This window comes from Lacerta agilis, chromosome 10 (genome assembly GCF_009819535.1).
Source record: "Lacerta agilis isolate rLacAgi1 chromosome 10, rLacAgi1.pri, whole genome shotgun sequence".
Lineage (NCBI taxonomy): Eukaryota > Metazoa > Chordata > Lepidosauria > Squamata > Lacertidae > Lacerta > Lacerta agilis.
The window spans coordinates 68,937,221-68,956,373 of record NC_046321.1 but is presented as its reverse complement, the minus strand read 5'-3'; the positions used below and the strand labels follow the sequence as shown (position 1 = coordinate 68,956,373).

Here is a 19,153-nt window from a genome sequence, read left to right as displayed (position 1 = left end):
GGGAGCAGGAAAAGAACAAACAATTCGCTTGTAACTTGAAAAGAGAAGTGCAGCCTATCCCCACCCACCTCCAAAAGTTCTGTATTCAATCATTTTGCAGAAAACCGGTAAGGGGATAGGTATGGGGATCTCTGAGCAACTGAAACAACGTGCCACACCAGGGATGAGAGTGATTTAGGCTGCAATATTAACTTCGTCTACACAGAGGTAAGTCTCAATGAGCAAGCATGAAAACTGAACTAAACCTCCTAGCCACCTGCCTGAGCACCAAAGCCAGAGCTCCAGCATTGATGTCATTAGGCACTCAGATATTTTTTAACTGCCAATAGCACGTTTTGAGTCAAGTGAGGCTTTGCTTTTAAAAGAGCCAGATATCCTTGTCTCTCACAAATTTGAGATGGAGTTTGGGGGGCATAGTGCTTTCTGTGCTCTTCAATTCAAGTTGCCACTGGGGCTGATTTTTCTTCTATTTAGCATTCATTGGATGCCAATAGTCTATTAGGTATTGTTATCAACAGACATGGTTCACGGTTCCCATCTGCATTGATGGGATAACCATGTAAAAATGATTTGCTTCTGTAATACAGAAAGTCAACTCGATGTTTTCCTATGTCTCTGCCCTGCTTTTCAGATAGATAGAGAGTTCCAAAGCAGCAATTGAGCTTCTCCAGCAGTTCTCTATGAACAGGTCGGCTCATACGGGAAGACATGGCTCAGTCAATATTCCTCTCTCAATTCATTTAGGGCTGATTGTTGACTGGTCTTGTTGCTTAGTCAAAACAAATAAAAACATTTAAAAAATTGTCCAGCATCTTAAGGACCAACTAAGTTTGTTCTGGGTATAATACGCACACAAAAGCTTATACCCAGAACAAACTTAGTTGGTTTCTAAGGTGTTACTGGACAATTATTTTTTTTGCCTCTACTGTTTTCATACTTTTCTATTATAATGATGGTATTGTTCTGTATATTGAATACTTTATGATAAAAATGAGACTGAAAAATCATTTCATATGCCCAGTCTGTAGAGTTTTCCATGCCATCACAACCTGTTACTGCCCCTCCCCATATGAACCTTTTCTGCGGTGGCTCCCCTGCTTGTAGTAGGCTCTCCCCAGGGAGGCTCAACTGGCGCCTTCATTACATATATTTAACTATGATAGAAAAACGCCCCTCTTCTCCCAGGCCTTTGGCTAATTACACAGTCTATGGTCTTTAAACTGTGTGTGTGATGGGGCTGTTGTTTTTGTTTCTTACTGTTACGAATTTTTGTGTTTTTATATTGTAAACTGCCCTGTGGTCCTCAGATGAGGGGTGACATAGACATTTAATAAATAATACTAACATAAAATTAATAGTGCCTACATGGAAACTCTCTACAATAAGTGGGAGAGTCACATGGGGGAAAGGGGTGTGCTTCTGGGAAAGTTGGAATTTAGACTATCTTGTTGCCCACTTAGCTAAACTTTAATTTTATTTGAATGTCAACATAGCAATCCTAAGCATTTTTACACAGAAATAAATCCCACTGCATTCAATAGGGCTGACACCCTTATAAATTAGTTTAGGATTGTGGCTCTAACTTGTAAATGCTTGGAATTCACTCTAATTTTGTTTCTGTTTTCCAGATGGGGAGAGTTACCATGAAGGAAAAGGCAGTTGACAAAATGAATTTGAAATTAAGATAGTAACTATTGTAGGGATGGGGAACCCCCCCCCCCAACAATATTCAGCAATAAAATTGCCAGCCCAGACTTGGCTCTTCATCGCAGCATGACAACTGTTACATTTGGGATGGTTTCAGCTTTATTCCCTGCACCAAGCTGGATAATTAAACGGAATGGAATTTGAGTTCTCCAAGAAAATTAGACATTAAGACACAGGAGACATGGAAAAATGAATATATATATATAAATAAAAAAGGTAAAGTGGAGGTTATAGGAAGGGTGGATAAGACAGGAAAATGGAAGAACCAGACAGTGTGAAAAAAGGAGTCCAGGAGCCAGACATGCTGGCAAGATAATTTGAATAATATTTCAGTTAGCACCTGCCAAGGTATACAGCTGCTTCTTATGCCAAAACAGTGGTACAACTTATTCCCCCCTCCGTAGCCTAAGACGGAACTGTTGCTGTATGTGCAAAAGGCTTCTGGACCTTGGCTGCACCTCAAAACTCTGCACACAAAGACAACACTTTGTTGGCAAACACGCACCACACTTCTCTGCCTATGGGACACTGGCAGAGGATAACATAGGATAACAGTATCATGATGGAGAGCAGGGCTACCAATGGGCCTGGCTAGCTAAATGGAACCTCCATGTTGAGAGGCAGTATACCCCTAGTGTCCATACCAGCAACAGGCAATGAATATTACCTTTGTGCCCTGCTGCTTGTGAACTCTACGTGACTTGAGGTTGTCTGTTACCAGAAACAGGATATTGAACTTGAGTAGCTCTGTCAGTGGAGCATGAGACTCATAATCTCAGGGTTGTGGGTTTGAGCCCCACACTGGGCAAAAAGATTCCTGCATTGCAGGGGGCTGGACTATAGGACCCTCGTGGTCCCTTCTAACTTGACAATTCTAGCACTAACTTAAGCACACACCCTCAAGCCTATCTTTGCAGCCCTAAGAACTAGATTTTTTCTTTCTGAATTATACTCTTTGATATATGAATCTAGAACCCAGTGCCAGAGCTTACATTTTTCTAGGCTCCTGCATTTCTGCTGATCAAAGAGCAGGCAGATTTAGGAGATACAGATAATTTTTCACTGGGCACAAACCAGGGTTTTGATAATCTCACTGTACATAAATTGATAGAATTATTCATTCATTCATTCATTCATTTCATAAAACGTATTTACCGCAAGATTGTAGGGGAAAAAATCAAAGTGGTTTACGAAAAAGATAAAACATTAAAACTGTCATTAAAAAATTACAGCCATAATTTAAAACACACAAAAAGTTAAAACCACAACTGAACAAGCGAAAACAAATTAAAACTCATACAGACTTTCTAAACATCTGGGTAGCCGTGTCTAAGCGCTGAAAATAATACAGTGAAGGCTCCTCCTGATATCAATAGGCAGGGAGTTCCAAAGTGTCACTGCTGCCACACTAAATGAGCAAGTTCTTACAGATGTGGTGCAGGTATTATGTGGCATCTGTGCAGCAAAGGTGATCTCATAGGTAAACTGGTCCCAAGCATAACAAAAATTAGTAGTAATAGTGTTCTATATATGGATATATGTTAGGTGTTTGGTTTTTTCATTCAGCTTGATGACTATTTCAGTGTAACTACATGCAACTAGAGTAGACTAACAGTTTCAGAACAGAAAGTTTCTACAAATTACAATGTATATGATGTTTATGGTATATAAAGCTCACTTCCCAAAGGTCTGATCCTAGAAGATGGCAAGTGGTAAAATTAATGAACAGATCAGCTGTTTGCAGGGCTATCACTCATTTTTAATGCTAATCACAAGAGGAACAGTCAACCTGGAACTTCTCTTGTGCAACTGGAACTGAAACTGCTGTGCTCTTTACATCTACTGTACTCACTCAAGCTTACAGAGGAAAATGTCTTGGTGAACTGTGTCCCAAATTAATATTCTGAAGAACCAGCACCTTAGTCATAATGTAAAATATATAATTAAAATATACCTGCCAGGCAACTGTTGCTTTCCACATTTCTAATCTAGAGCCTATTGTGTCTAATGTGGAAATACTGAAACCCTGCGTAACTATAGATCTTGGCAAGGTACAGTAAACATGAAAAAGATTGCAGGCTGCCAACCTGCAAATAAATTTGTGCTGGAATGGAGCACTAGATTCTGTCATTTGTGCTTAAGAGCACAAACCTGATTTGCAAAAGGGGGTGTAATTGAAAGACAGAACTAAATTTACACTGTGAACTATGGTATGAACAGAGCCTGGCTTTCAGTTGCCAAGTTTTAGGGGGGAAAGTTTAGTTCTGCAGGAACCAATTTGCACAAAATATTTACATGTGTATTACAGAGAGCAGCTTCTCCTGGGAAAACCTTGTCATAAAGTGGCAGTGACCAAAGCAGTGATTATGCAAAATGATTATGCATTTATACACACACACCATACAATTATGTTTTGTGTGCACTGGGCAGTTACTTATGTTATGCAAAATGAGGACCAGGGTAAAAGGAGTGAAGAACACAAGCCAACACAAAACATTATAGGGGACTACAGTAGGTGGAAAATCAGTATATTAAACAAAGAAAAGACGGTGTGAGGGACACAGCATGGCTACAGTAACAAAAAGGGTCAAGCCTAGACATATTTTATCTATACTGTACCCACCCACCCCCACCCCCCCGTTATTGCAATAAACAAAGCACAATAAAGAACCATTTAGATTTAGGGTGTCTATGCCTGAAACTGAAATATGATGGAGTTACGCCGGGAATCATAAAGAGTTCAAAAGCAGCTCACAGCACGTTAAATTCCTTTCCCCCCCCTAACATTCCAGGCGAGCGCTGAAAAAGAAAGACGCCGCCGTCGAGGAAGGGCACGAAGGCTGCCATCCTCCACCTCCCGCGGGGGCCTTTCGGGAGGTGCTGGGCGAAGGGGCTGCTGGGGGAGCAGCTCTGAGAAGCCCCAGCCCGCAGCGAAGCCTTGACCGCCTTAGGCGAGCCCCGCGCGCCCTTTCTCCGGCACCCGGAGCGCAGCTTGCCCCTCTTGCCGCCTGGCTCTTACCTGCGAGGGTCGTGCACTTCCACGGAAAACTTCTTCTCTCGGAAGTACAGGTTCTCCAGCTGCCTCCACTGGAAGATCTGCAGGGAGAGGGGAAAGAAGTCGCGGTGAGCGAGGCAGCAGCGTCCGGCGGGCGCCTCGGCTCCTCCTCCTCCTCCTCCGTCCAACTAACTCCGCGCCCCGACGGGCTTCCTCCCCGGCTCCAGTCCAGGCGGCCGCTCGCCGCGCCACTTCAGGGGCTGCGCGGGGCGCGAGGAGCTGCCGGCTCCACGGAGCCTTGCCCAAGTGGCTTCCCTTTGTCCGCTCTCTCCCTCTCCCGCCTCCCGGGCAAGCAGTAAGGCGGGGGGGGGGGTCGGCGAAGGCGCCCCAGCTGCCCTTCTCCCCCGGGACTCGCGCTGCCTGGCCGCCAAGGCGCAAGAGCCGCTGCCTGCAGCTCCCAAAGGCGCGCAGGCGCTGCTGAGGGCGGAGGCTCCCGCGACCCTAATTCCTTGCAGGCAGCAGCAGATCACAAGGGAGTCTCGCCTTGCCTTCCTCTCCCCGCCCCCGGGACAAGAAGTTGGGCAGCAGCACGGATTGCTAGCGCAGAATTGCACAACGGAATCATCTCGCTGCAATCGGGCAGTTCCTGCCTGCCTCCACTCTTTTCCTGCTTTAACCCGAGGAGTGCATGCTTCAGAAATCATTCATACATTCCAGCAAGTCATTTTGGCCGGCAGAGCAGCTGGACTCTGCTCGGACAGTCAGTCTCCCTGAGAGAGAGGAGCAGGATAAGCGGTTCAGGGGCTCCATGCAGAGGCCGCTCCCTCCAAGGTCAGCTTTGCAAACCCCCTCCCCTCTTCTGTGTGAGAGAGAGAAATGTGCAAATGTTCCTCTGCATCTCGATGGTGTGTTAACAATGATTTCAATAGGAAACTGAAACCAACCATTTGATCTAAAAGAAAGTAAAGTACACTGAAATTAATGATGCTTAATTTTGATTGGATTGGACCCATGTTGTTTGGAAAATAGACTCAAGATACATTTTCCTTGGCACACATGAACGTAACAGAAGACCCCCCTTACCAGAGGCCAACAGCGCCCATACTTTCTCTAGTCATTTTTTAAAAAATAATAATAATAATAAAATGCATTACTAGCTGCGCCAGAACCGGGATCCAGCAAATTAATATGCACACAGAAATCTTGTTTATGCTGTGAATCCCCTTGGTGGGATAAAGGTGACAATGGGCAATGGTAGATTTGGCTGATCACCTGTTAAGAGCGCATGGAAAAGGTGGATGGACTGAGCTTCACTTTCACTGCAGGCCATACTGTGCTGTCAAGGATTTCTCTGGCAATGCTTACACAATGCAGGTCAGCTGCAACCCAGAGTGCTGGGTATTTATTTAATTTATATATGGCTTCCTATTTCAACAGAAATCTCTAAGCAGCTTAAAAATCCCAACAGAAAGGAATCTTCATAAGGCTCTTCTGCCCTTCCTCCAGCATGCATATGTATGTGCTATAGAGAGGTGAATGTCTGCAAAACTTTTTTCTCAATACAGACAAGTCTTGCTGGATTGTGGTCATTGTTCAAATCAATCAATCTGATTATCTTTCTATCTTTCTTTGCAGCAGGGATAGTTTAGAGAGCAATGCACTGGCCATCCTGTCAAACATAGAATTCCAATTTGATTACATGCAAATAAATTAATTTACAGTTTTAGTCTTGGGGCTTATAAGTGCAGCCGCAGACATCTGGTTGGCCTCTGTGAGAAACAGGATGCTGGACTAGATAAGATTTTGGTCTCTTCTTATATTATGCTGAAACATTTTTCATAGATCACAGGAATGCCTGGGTGATCATGGGATTACAGGTATTCTGAAAAGCTTCCAAAGGAATTGCTTCCACATTTATTACAACACACTGAATAGGTGGCACAAATCCTACCCTGTAAGAAACAGGCAATGACAAAGATCTTCTTCAAAGACCACCTAAGTGGGGTGAGCCAAAATCACTTGCCCAAAGACAAAAGGAGCAAAACTGAATAACTGGTCCTGACTCACAAGCTGTTCTTACCCTCCCCGCCCCCCCTGTTCTGGATTATTTAACCCTTTGATAATGAATGACAAATGAAAGAATCCATTTGCTTGAGCAACTGTAAAGTCAGTGAACAGCAAGAATGCAACTGATACATCCTGCTTTGCTGGCCACTGAGTCAGCAAAATGCCAAAATGACTGTCTACCCTTGAGGAAAAGGTACACATTCTTAGCATTCCAGAAGGCTATTGTCTTATTTGCTAAGGCACACTTATTTGGGAATGAGTTGCACACTCAGGAAACCTTCACTGTCCACACTCACAGGTGACTTCAGCCTGCCCTGGCTCTCCACATCCCCAAAGAGATGACTGCAGAGACTTAACAGTGTAATCCTAGGCATGTCTATTCACAACTAAATCCTACTGAGTTCAAGGGGGCTTGCTCCCTAGTAAGGGTATGTAGGATTGTGGCCTAAAAACATTCAAGGGGGTGCAATATTTCTCCTATGGAGAAAGGCCCAAACAAGCCTGTACAATAGCCAACTAACCATGTATTGCTGCCTCTCCATTTCTTGAAAACCCTCATTTTGCAGTCCCAGGTAGGCAGCTAAAACAGGTGTCCTCAAATCTTGCTATGGGATGACTGTACAGAGATGGTTGGTTGTGGGATACAAAGTGTGTGGGCCTGGATGGAAGTGTTTTGGGCGGGGAAATAGAGGCCTGATGAGCAGGGAGGCTAAAGCTTTTTTTCTAAGATGGCTATGTGGAGACATGGGACTCAGCCATACAGCTGCAAATATAATGTTTTAAGTGCATTATACAAATGTGACATTAGATGGCAATGGTGAGCTTATGGCAAATTCAATATATTTTTCAAAATGTTTTTTTAAAGCATTTTTACAGTGTTTTTTTATATGTATCTAGATTCCACCATGATGACAGATGATGGTAGATTTCTGAACGGTGGTTTGGGAGTGGATAGAGATAATTCCTCCCTATTCTCAGAAGTTTTGGTCAATTAATTTGGTTTGGGAGTGGGAAAGTACCTTTTCCTGGAAAATGTATGCTGTGTACATAAAGGTAAAGTTAAAGGGACTCCTGACTGTTAGGTCCAGTTGTGGATGACTCTGGGGTTGCACACTCATCTCGCTCTATAGGCTGAGGGAGCTGGCGTTTGTCCGCAGACAGCTTCCGGGTCATGTGGCCAGCATGACTAAGCCGCTTCTTTCGAACCAGAGCAGCGCACAGAAATGCCGTTTACCTTCCCGCCAGAGCAGTACCTATTTATCTATTCGCGCTGATGTGCTTTTGAACTGCTAGGTGGGCAGGAGCTGGGACCGAACAACGTTGCGGGGATTCGAACCACTGACCTTCCAATCAGCAAGCCCTAGGCTCTGTGGTTTAGACCACAGCGCCACCCACATCCCTCCTGTGTACATAACATACATTTAAAGCACACCATGGGAGAAAGAATCCTGGGAATTGTAGTTTATTGAGGGTGCCAGGGATTTTAGCATCCTAAAGAGCAAACTACAGTTCCCATGACATATTTATATATTTTTATGAGGGGTGCTTTTCATGTGTGGTGTTTGCATAGCCATAACTATTAATCTGTGGGATTAGTTGCTGCAAGACGCAGCTGCCAGTTTAGATGCTTAAAAAGGGATTAGAGAAATTCATGGAGGAGAGGGTTTAACAACCATTAGCCACAAAGTGTAATGTAAACTGTAAAGCTCCATGTCCAGAGGGAGTCTACCTTTGAATACCAGGTGCTGAGCACAGTCAGTGGGGTGAGGAAATTTCCTGCTTGTGAGCTCCCAGAAACATTTGGCTGAGGTTAGAAAAGGCAACCTTTGTCTCCTTCAGCAAGAAAATTATTATGGTCTTGTGTTCTATTTATTTGTTTAAAAAACTTACTTGCTACTTTTCACTTATAAACGTATAAATCTCAAAATCAATAAAAAAACAACAGTTAAAACATCCAAATAGTCACACCATTTCAACAACTACAGCTGCAGGGCGAAAAACACCCCCAAACAAACCTCAGTGTCAACAGCCAGGAAATGGCAAGGCAAACAGAAATGGTTTGAGCTGTCTGCAAAAGGATCCCTTTCTCAATGCTTGCCTGGTCTCCATAGGGAGATCATTCCACAAAATGGGAGCAGCCTAGGTACACCTTTCTAGAGGGTGAAATTTCTGGTAATAGCATGGGAGCGAGCATACAGTAATGTTTCCCACACTTCCAGCAGTCTCGCCAAGCATGAAACCAAAAATATGGGAAACTGAAACATGCCCTTCTCTTTTATCTCTGTCACTGATTAATCCCTGACACCATTGTAAACCATCAGGTTTCTGAGATGAATGCTTTCGGAGAGGCTCCAAAGATGGCAGTGAGATTTCAGCCCCCATTAATGCAGCCAATGTTGGGACTATATTGGAGATGAAGACACTCGTACCTTTCAGCTCACACGTTTAGCCACAACGTTATTTTGGTGTTGCCCTAAGCAATTTGCCACAATGAGAGGAGAGGTCCAAACAACAAAGATAAGAGCAAGTTTGTCCTCTCTCTATTGCAGGGACACTGGAATTCAAAACATGCCAGATGTTTGCACTGCGAAAGCTTCCAGTTCCTGTGTGCAGAGGAGGGGACTGGAGAAGTGGGAAGGAAGGAAGGAACAGAGAGTATATAGTACCTTGTGACCCTTTGGCATGCAAATTCCCTCCCTCCAGATAAAACTCCAGATGCCTGGAATAGTTACCAAGGACCTGTCTTGCTTCCAGTACAACAAAGACTGCTGAGCTCCCCCCCCCCCCCCGGTGCTCTGCAGTTGCCCACATGGCACAGCTAAAGCTGGCGGGGAAACAAAATATTCTGCTTGCTAGGCTGTCATTAGCAGGCCTCCCTCCCTCCCCACCCCACCCCACCGTTCTGCAGAAAAATGAAATGCTTCACCCAAAAATGAGACAGAACCAGAGAACCAGCACTTGTGGGGAAGGGCTGAAGCTCGATGGTAGAGCACGTGCTTGGCTTGCAAACCATCCCAGGCTCCATCCATGGCATGTCCAGGTAGGGCTGGGAGAGGATACTGCCTGAAACCCTGCAGAGATGCTGCCAGTCAGTGTGGACAATATTGAGCTGGATGGACTGCTGGTGTGATTCAGTACAAGGCAGCTCCTTATGCTCCAGCCTTGTTCAAGGCAAGCATTTTCCCATGATTAAAAAAAACCACACAAACAAAATGGGAAACTAATGCAGTTAAAATGGGTATAGATGTTTTCAAAGTGTGTTTGGGGGAGTCCTGGAGTTGCTTGGTAGCTTATCAGATGTTCCCCAATGGGCAGCTCCACAGCAGCGGAGAAGTTTCCCTGAAAGGCAGCTTGCCCAGCACTACCAATTTGTCCCCAAAGAATCCTGGGAACCATAGTTTGTTAAGGGTGCTGGAAGTTGTAGCTCTGTGAGGGGGAAACTACAGATCCCAGCACTCTTTGAGGAAGAAGTCATGTGCAATGAATGTGCTTCAAATGTACGGGGCTGCAGCAGGCGGCTCCACAAGCATGACAATGGACTCCCAGGACTTGCTTCTGAGGCTGAATCCAGTATCCTCCTCTTTAATCAATAGTTTCTTCCCTGAGGCAAACTATCTGGGAAGGACACTAGCAGCTGATTTTGGTCTGGTTCATCTGATGTGGCCACTTGTCTACTTGGGAGTTTAACATGAGGCCACTATTCCTCATTCTTATGATGTTATTAAGAAACAACTAAAGGTCACACTACAGCACATGCAGAAAGTGCAGGATAAGTGCAGATCTCCTGATGTTTTATATTTTTAATGAAATGCAGCCGCAGGGCCTGGCAATCTGTGACAAAGAAGGAAGGGCTGTTTAATCCTTTCTTCCCCTACCCTGGTTGGCTGCTCTTCGCTCCATGGACATCTCCATTCAAATTGGCAGCAATTAAAAAAGAAAATGTTGGGAGAGCCAGTCTCTGGTGTATGCTTGGCCCTTAGACTGTCTAATCAGTTTTTGACCATGCACTGTTCTGTGTTTCAAAATGAAAGCAAAAACTTCCTTTGGGGTTTTGTTTTTTTAAAGTGACACCTATGTCTAGTATTTACACTGGCAACCTTCCTCTCCAAAACCCAGTGAACTCTGCCTCACCCTCTCTAAGAAACATCATATTTGATGTTAAAGTAAAGTTGCTGTTAAATGTGTTTAACTTTAGGAGGAAAAAAATGTCTGTCTGCAAATGACAGTTTTACTTTGGAAAGTCTCTGTGTGTGTGTAGTTTGAAACCAGGTTGGTGCCTGTTAAAACTGCCCACACCTTTGAGGTGGGGTGGTCAGAGACTGCAGCCAAAAAACCTCTGCTGTTCTATTCTGCAAAAGGGTGAAGGAAGTGGGTTGGGGGAGGGACTTCCGCAATGCACATGATGTTGCAGAGTGTCCAGATGCAGGCTGGAAAATGTCCTCAGTGGAAACCATTCCTGGGAACAGAATCACTGGCCCACTCCCAGGTCCTTGTGGATAGTTAAATAAGAGCTATAATCAAGGGCTTTAAAATTCCACTCTTCTCCCCCTCTTTCATTTCGGTGGATGTGTGGGGACATTTGTGGCTTGTTAGCCGTTCCATACTTAAGCTGAGGCTAGTAGGGAAGAGGCCCTCGAGCTCTGGATCCATGTCTGCTATCTGAGAGAAGCTCTTGAAGGTTTTGCCACAAACAGGGGCCTGATATTGGGGGGGGGGGGGAATCCACACGACCATCTGTTTAGTTAAAGAGAAGCCCAGAATCGTGACTGTGGCTTTAAAAGAATGCTAAAGGCTTGTAGGGCAAAAGAGGGATCTTACAAAATAAATGAGTAAAAAGGCTGTCAAGGACTGCCTCAAACAATGGCTGAGCACCATGTTTCTTTAATTGTGGTGAAGTAGTTTTAATTGCTTTTAGTAATCTCATGGTGAAATTAATGGGGAAATGTTGGTTGAAATGGCCCAGCACTTATTTCAAGATGAGTTGGGCAACCATGGCTTTTGATGCTTAAGCAACGTTTGTTGATACCAAGTCCCATGCGCTTGTGGAAAGAGCCTGGAGCTCTCATGAAAGGAGCGAGGGTCTTCCGGACAGGTACTTAATTTGCAAATGAGTTGGCAGAATATTGCAGTGAGTTGTTTTTTAAAAATATTTTTTTAACTCACTGAATTTCTCCCAGAAAGGGTTAATCCGGATTCAATGGGAGTTGGTGGAGGAACAGGGGCAGCAATGTTGTGTGGACCCTGCAGGAAAGCATGCCTGTGCGAGGAACTGGATTGCTGGCATCCGTCTGTCTCAATAGACCATGGGCAGGCAAACTAAGGCCCGGGGGCCGGATCCAGCCCTCTAAATCTGGCCCATGGACAGTCCAGGAATCAGCATGTTTTTACATGAGTAGAATGTGTCCTTTTATTTAAAATGCATCTCTGGGTTATTTGTGGGGCATAGGAATTAGTTCATTTTCTCTCTCAAAATATAGTCTGCCCCCCCTCCAAGGTCTGAGGGACAGTTGAAAAAGTTTGCTGACCCCTGCAGTAGACAATGGAGTGCTTGGCTGCAGGAGCTGCCAGAAGGAGGCACACCATGTGCCATCCAACCATCTTAGATGCACCACTCTGGATTTGTGTAGGCTTTGCACCTCAGCCTTTTCTTCCCCCAAGGAAGGCAGTGGAGGTTTAGGATCAGTTTTCCTTCTCCTGGATGGGCTCCCTTTCTGGGTGGACAAGCCCCTCACTTCCCTCTGCAGCATGTGGATGAAACACCTCCTTGACCGTTGGACCCCCCCCCCCTTGGTCTCGTCCGCTTAACCCACTGCTGCCTCCCCTCCCCTAACACACCATTCACTGCTGTATGAGGAGCATTTTCTCAATACAGTAGGATGCTCAGTCCTTGAAATAAATATCTGGGCAGGGGCGACTGAATCCCAGAAGGGGACCAAATAGGAAAACCCAGCATTTGGCAGGGAGGAAACCCAACAGAAGGCAATTTTATTTTGGTAGGTCCAGAATCAGAATGTAAAGGTAGACCTCAGCATCAGATAGGAGGATGGAGGATTAACACAATTACACATGGCTGGGGTGTGTGGAAAACAGCCTTGTCTCTTGCTTTTGAGCAACTGGCCTGAAAGCAAGAAGCAGCCCAGGGGGAACGGAGGCTCTTCACTGGTCACAGAATGCTGCCTCACTGTTGGGAGAGGGGGAAAGCAAGCAGTGGGTTGGGGTGAGGGTGGAAGAGAAGGTCTTGGATGAAGGTGTGCTTGGTTATCTCAAACCCCAAACAGTAGCATCGACACTGAAACATCATCTTGAGGGGCCCACTTGTTCCTTTTAAAATCCAGCGCACAAGTGCAGGTGCATTGAAAGCACATGGCTTTCCCCCAAGAATTCTGGGAAGTGTAGTTTATCCCTCACGGAGCTACAATTCCCAGCCACCCTTAACAAATGACAACTCCTGGGATTCTTTGGGGGCTTCAAATGGGCGTGATGTTAAAATGTGGCATAATGACACTAACATGCATGGCAAAGGGGAGCAACCATATTGGATGTTCTGAAGCAATGAAATAAACTGATAAATATTCATGGGCTGATGAGTAATAAGTCCTAATAAATTATAATTGTTTTAATATTTATTAATAAATACTTATTAATAAATAATTTATACTGAATAAATAATAATCAGCCACACACAGGAACCGGGTTCTGCCCCACTTTGGGGAGGCCCAGCTCATGCGTGTGATGTCATGTGCACGATGCCCACATGGGACGCCACATGAGGGCTGCCACAGCTGATGCAGGCTGCAGAATATTGAGCGGTCCTGGTCCCCTCCTTGAAAATTTTGGCGGGGCTCTTAGCTCCTCCCATGGTGCCCCTGCAGCCACATACATATATTTCTGTATACTAATGTATTACTTCTGTGTATGAATGTATGGTGATGTTATATACTTTTGATTCTTTATCTCTGCATTGTTTCAGTGATGTATCAGATCTACTGCTACTTCTCTCCATCTGCTCTTGGTCCCTGGTCTAGTTTATCGCAAGCAACTCTGCCCTATTTTTGCTTCCTTCTAGGCTTCTTGATTCTTCACCTTCTTCCCTGCTGAAATTTTAAGGTGTTGGCCAAGAGCCTGTGCACCCGTGGAAAAACTCTAGGCTGCCTTTGTTAAGGAAAGCAGAAGAGCAAACGATTAACGAAGCCTGCCAATAGTTAATGGTTTGCAAAGGTTATTGGAACTGTGTCCACTGGAGGATAGCAGTTCAGGCTCTTAAAATAGTGAGATCCTCTCAGCCAGAACAGATTGCCTGCCTATCCTGGCACTTAAAGACATATTATTAATTATCATATGGGCAATGCCACTTTTGCTTTTTCAAAATGCATCTGGGAGCACTAAACGCTGACTTTATGAGCCCTGTGTAAAATGAAAAGACTCTCAAAGACACTACAGATTCCTTCCATGCCTCTAAATGACTCTCTGGCAATTGTGCTTTTCACAGCACACATGCTGTTCAACTTCAAAAGCACATCCATGAAGCGAAACAGCCAGTGGGCCAGTCTGCAGCAGAAGTACAGCAGCAACACACAGCAGCAGCACCAAAAGCAGACTAATGGGAGGTGGAATGGAAAACAAGTGTGTGTGTGTGGGGGGATGCCCTGAACTTAGCCTGGATGACGCTTGGCTAGTCACTGTCGCTTCCTTCAGAGGCAGGATAACGTTGTCAGGATAAAATTGGATAATGCAATGTATGCCAAGGTCAGGATAAGTATAGAAGTTGGTGAACCCACAAACTATGGTTTTGCATAATCTCATCTACTTGGAAGTCTCTTTCTTTCTTTCTTTTTCTCTCTCTTTCTTTTTGAAGAGGAGAACAGACACAGTACCCGCGCCAGTTTCCCTGAAATCCTAGTACTTTTGCTCCACCTTCCTCTGGCTCTTGAATGTTCACCCACTGCTCTCTGATGCTGGGTAAACTTGGCAGAGAATTGCGGTAGCAGCCCTACTGTTGTCCTCTTTGCCTTCTTCAAGGTGGGTGTGGAGGGAGGGAGGCCAGCCTATGTGGCTTTTGTATGGCTGGAATGCAGCCTATTGTACAAAGGGATGAGTCACATCTCTTGCTCTCCCCATTTTGCCTCTGAACCCACCCAATACTGACAGGAAGGCTTCTCATGAGATTGATAGGTGGTTTTTTTATGGTTGCAGATCAGTCAAGTTGCCCATGAGGGAAGCCTCTGGCTGAAAAAAGGTTTAGCTGCTAATCCAGGAGAGAACCTGTTCCCTGACTCTAGTGATTCCAGCATCAAGCCTGATCAATCCAGGGAGAGGGAGAGCAAGGCAGTGCTTCCTCTGTGTTTATTCAAGCAGCCTACTCACTTTCACAATTGCAAACAAGTTTTACAAACTTGCCTTGGATGCGTGTGATCATAGAATAGCACTGTGACTGAACTCTCAATCCACAAGGTTCATGCACTGATACTACAAAGCCTAGCATGCTGTCTGCTCCTATCCTGTCCCTTACGCTTTCCTATCTGTGCTTTGTAGTCACCTGTGTCAAGGAGGGGGTTGCTTTGCCCGAGGAGCCCCACCCAGAGATACTTGCTCACAGGTTCATGACAACCTGCAGTCCTGCCTTCCGTCTCTTTGAAGAACATGCTTCTACAATTTCTCTTTAGGGTGACTAGATACAAAAGAGGACAGAGCTCCTATGGAATTTCAGAAAGTGTGCCTTGTCATGCAAGCTGCACCTGCTGAGATTCCCTCTTCCTCTGTGCTCTTGAAGGGGAAGGAAGGAGTCCTGTCCTCATTGTCATCTGGCCACCCTTCTTACCATGTGCTACATAGGCAGATATATATTGCCGTTGTTTGGCAGCAATGTAGTGAAAAAAGTGCAGGTGGAAATTTATAATTCCTTATTAAGTTGGGGGAGTGAAAGAAATTGCATGCCATGGTGGTGTTGTGAACGATGCTCTTTACCTTGCACTTGGTATATGGCCAGTCCCTGAGAGAGGACAATGGGCACTGATGGGCATTTGGTTGCTTTAAACTCCTGAAATGTGAGTCACACTCTCCTGCTAGGAATGAACCCAGCTTTACTTGAGAGAGGATACACAAAGAGAAGTGAAGAGCAGCAGTTCAGATCAGGCTGTGGAACTTGTTCAAGATTCCAGGTTGCTAGGCTAACAGTGCTTGAGACTTGAGCTTCCTGCCTGTGTGCTTGCTTCTGCACATCTGCAATGCCAGCTCCAGACAGAAAGGAAACATGCCCTATAAAGGTTGCCATGAATTTCTCATTGCTCATGGAAGGGAGAACATGAAATTGTCCAGTCAAATGTTGCTTAGTCCAGTGCACGAGGGAAGAGATATGCAGTCTAAAATGCAGTATTTTCCTCTTTTGATCTTATTAGTCAGTTAAAGCATAGACAGTATGCCTTCAGGACTCAAATACATGTGGTTCATGGCCTTTGGAAGCTGCGGTCTAATTCAATTCCCTCAACTACTGCCTCATCCAGGGCCTCTCATATTAAAAGCCCAACTGCATTTCCGGTGACATTTAGTACAGTGACTAAAAATTTAAATGTGCACAAATTGGATCCTAGAATGTAAGCCAACAAGCCAAGCTCTTATCATTTTTTTAAAAGCACTCAGAATTTTGCAGGGTCCTGGCAAAATGACTGGAGCAATTTAATAAAAGGTTGGGTTTGACCGGATGATGATGAGACTGTAAAGAGACAAGGCTCAGCTATTTGGTGTGGCAAATACAATAAGCCCAGATAACTGTTCAGGATGACCTAATGGGGGGGAAATTACAATCTACTTTTTTAAGGCAAGGATTTTTCTTTGCATTTAATATACATTTCTCAGTTTGGGCTGGTTTTGTTTCACAATTTCCTGCTTTGTCTTCTACTTGAAATATTTTCCCCCCACCATGATAATTTTTCAATTTGTTTTTGGGCTTGGCATTGAGGAAAACTATCGGATGTGTGTTCCCCCTCCCTCAGACATTGCTTTGAATTGTATTTCTCCACATAATATTCTGTAATAGTTTCCTTCTCTTCTAACTACGATTGAATCTTTGCAGTTCTGCAAAAATAGAATAAAGTCTTTAAGAGATGCCTAGAATCCCAGCCAGCTGCATTTCTGTATGCTATTTTCGCAAGTATGTGCATTTTATGTGCATGTTACCCTAATATTAGCATTTTGGTACACAATACTTCACTGGAAAATTGCATTACAAAATTTGCGAGAAGTGCAAATTTTGAAGGGTCTGCATTTTGATTAGCATATTGTTTTAGAAAGTGCAGATTAGGTAAATTGTCTATAAATGTGAATTGAAATAAATTTCTTCCCCATCCGCACTTTGAAGCTTTCTGTGTTCTGAATGGTTTTGTTCTCCTATAGCAGGGCTGGGGAACCTAAATTAGGCTAAGGGCCCCCTGACCCCTATAAAAAGCTGTCAAGGGCTGCATTGCAGTAATTCTTAGGAAAACTCAACTTCAGTTTCACCCTTTCCCCTCCATAGACTGTTATTTAAGAATTTAGTAAAAGCTGTTTAAAGCTCTCCAACACCATTGTTCTGTCCTTGCTGTGCAGAAGGTAAAAAGAACTCAGCAATCCATGGAAAAATTCAAATAACATCAACATACAACTGAACTGCAAGACTTATAGCCTCAAACTTCAAAATGCAATTGCCCCTCCCTAAATTACAGTATATGGGGAGTAATAATAGGAACTATAAACATCAAGAAAGAGGTAGGTCCTAAATCGTTTGCGCCATTCTTCAATATGTGAAGACACCTTAAAAAACAAACCAACTCAAATGTTGACTCAGGGTTGCCTTGAGGTGAGCCACCGGGCTTCCAGTAGAAGCTGTCTGTAATAATCCATCCCAAGGGAGATTTCACTTCCAGGTTGGGGTTTAAAACTAACATGCTCTTTCCAAAAAAGAGCTTAATGATAATGAGATTCCAACAGAGGTATCAACTGATGGGAGACATAATGATTTCTAGGCCATAGGGGAAATGGGGTTAACCAGAGCCCCAGTCAAAGATTTATATTGCTGCCTCAATATCTTGTTGATTGTGAGGGGCTTTTCTGACTCCAGAAGAATGAAGTGATCATTAGGGTCAGCAACTGGGAAATTCAGGGTGTGCGTGGCACAACTGCCCTTGACTCCACACCTTATTTTTTCAAGATTTTTTTTTTTTAACTTTCCAGAGAAGCCCTGCTCCTCTTGAATTCTGTGGTCTCAGGCAGCTTCCTACATTGCTTATTGGATTGCACCAGCCAGGCCTAGGAGCAAACTTCTAAACTTCCACCCCTCTTCAGACTCAGAAGAACCCTCTTCTCTGTGCATCCAGCCAGGGCTAGTCACCAAAGGTGGCTGCTTCCAGCTACCACTACCTTGGCTCAGATGAGGAAGGTGTACAGACCTTGTTCCTATTTATCTCCTCTGAAACATCATTTGAAAGGAAGCAACAAGGCACCACACATGCAGAGCCTTCATGCTTCTTGGTGTCTGGTTCTGGGAGGCTCTCTTTCAGAAGTTCCATCCACATAGGATGGAGAGAGAGAATGAAGAGCATGAGCACAACTCCCATTTATCTCATCAGAACAATGCTAGATGCTTTGGGGCATGAACGAATGGAATATCTTGGCTGCTGACAAGTTGTAATTTTCTGAGAATGCGCAATGGCTAGTTTGTACAAATGAACATGTGCCATCAAAGACAGTGCTGCTTTCTGGAGAAAAAGGTGCCTGCACAAAACTGTATAAAAGATTGCTCTTAACTGTAATCATATAAGAGTGCAAATATCTCAGTTATATTCAGGCATTCAGATGCCCAGCCACTTTCAAGCGATGCTGATATCCACAGCTTCTCCACTTGGAACAAAAGAATTGGCAAAAGGCAACTCTTCCCTTTCTTTCTCCCCATTCTGCCTTATTTAAATATGTATACAAACCTACAGCAAGATACTACCAAGTTAAAAAGTGGAATGTTGTCTCCATCTTTTTACACCTTTGAGAAAATGGGCTATACTAAATATGACACAATTATTCTAGGCCCTTGCAATTAATAGTGCTGCATTCCAATGCTCTCCCTTAACAGTTGCTGTTTAGTCGTGTCCGACTCTTTGTGACCCCATGGACCAGAGCCCGCCAGGCACTCCTGTCTTCCACTGTCCAACCATCTCGTCCTCTGTTGTCCCCTTCTCCTTGTGCCCTCAATCCCCTAACAGTGACCACAGTAAATAAGGATTACTTCAGTCAGGCTCTTAACTCTCTGCCATGGCCTCTTTAAGTAGCCTACAGAAACACTCACTCAATGTTTCTGCTCATATATCAATTTAATAAAATTTGCATACTGCTTAATTGCTAAAACCTGTAAGCACAAAA

General features: G+C 44.3%; 1 protein-coding gene and 1 long non-coding RNA gene across 2 annotated transcripts in view; one reads left to right on the top strand and one right to left on the bottom strand.

Moving 5' to 3' along the window:
* The window catches only part of FRMD4A (FERM domain containing 4A), a 404,157-nt gene that overhangs the window by 42,051 nt on the left and 342,953 nt on the right, over positions 1–19,153 (bottom strand). The window contains 1 exon segment of the mRNA XM_033162332.1: positions 4,727–4,803. Coding sequence (XP_033018223.1) covers positions 4,727–4,803 — 77 coding nt within the window.
* On the top strand, positions 3–1,718 carry LOC117053951. Its single transcript, XR_004427451.1, has 2 exons — positions 3–207; positions 1,629–1,718. It is a non-coding gene; the product is annotated as an uncharacterized LOC117053951 (long non-coding RNA).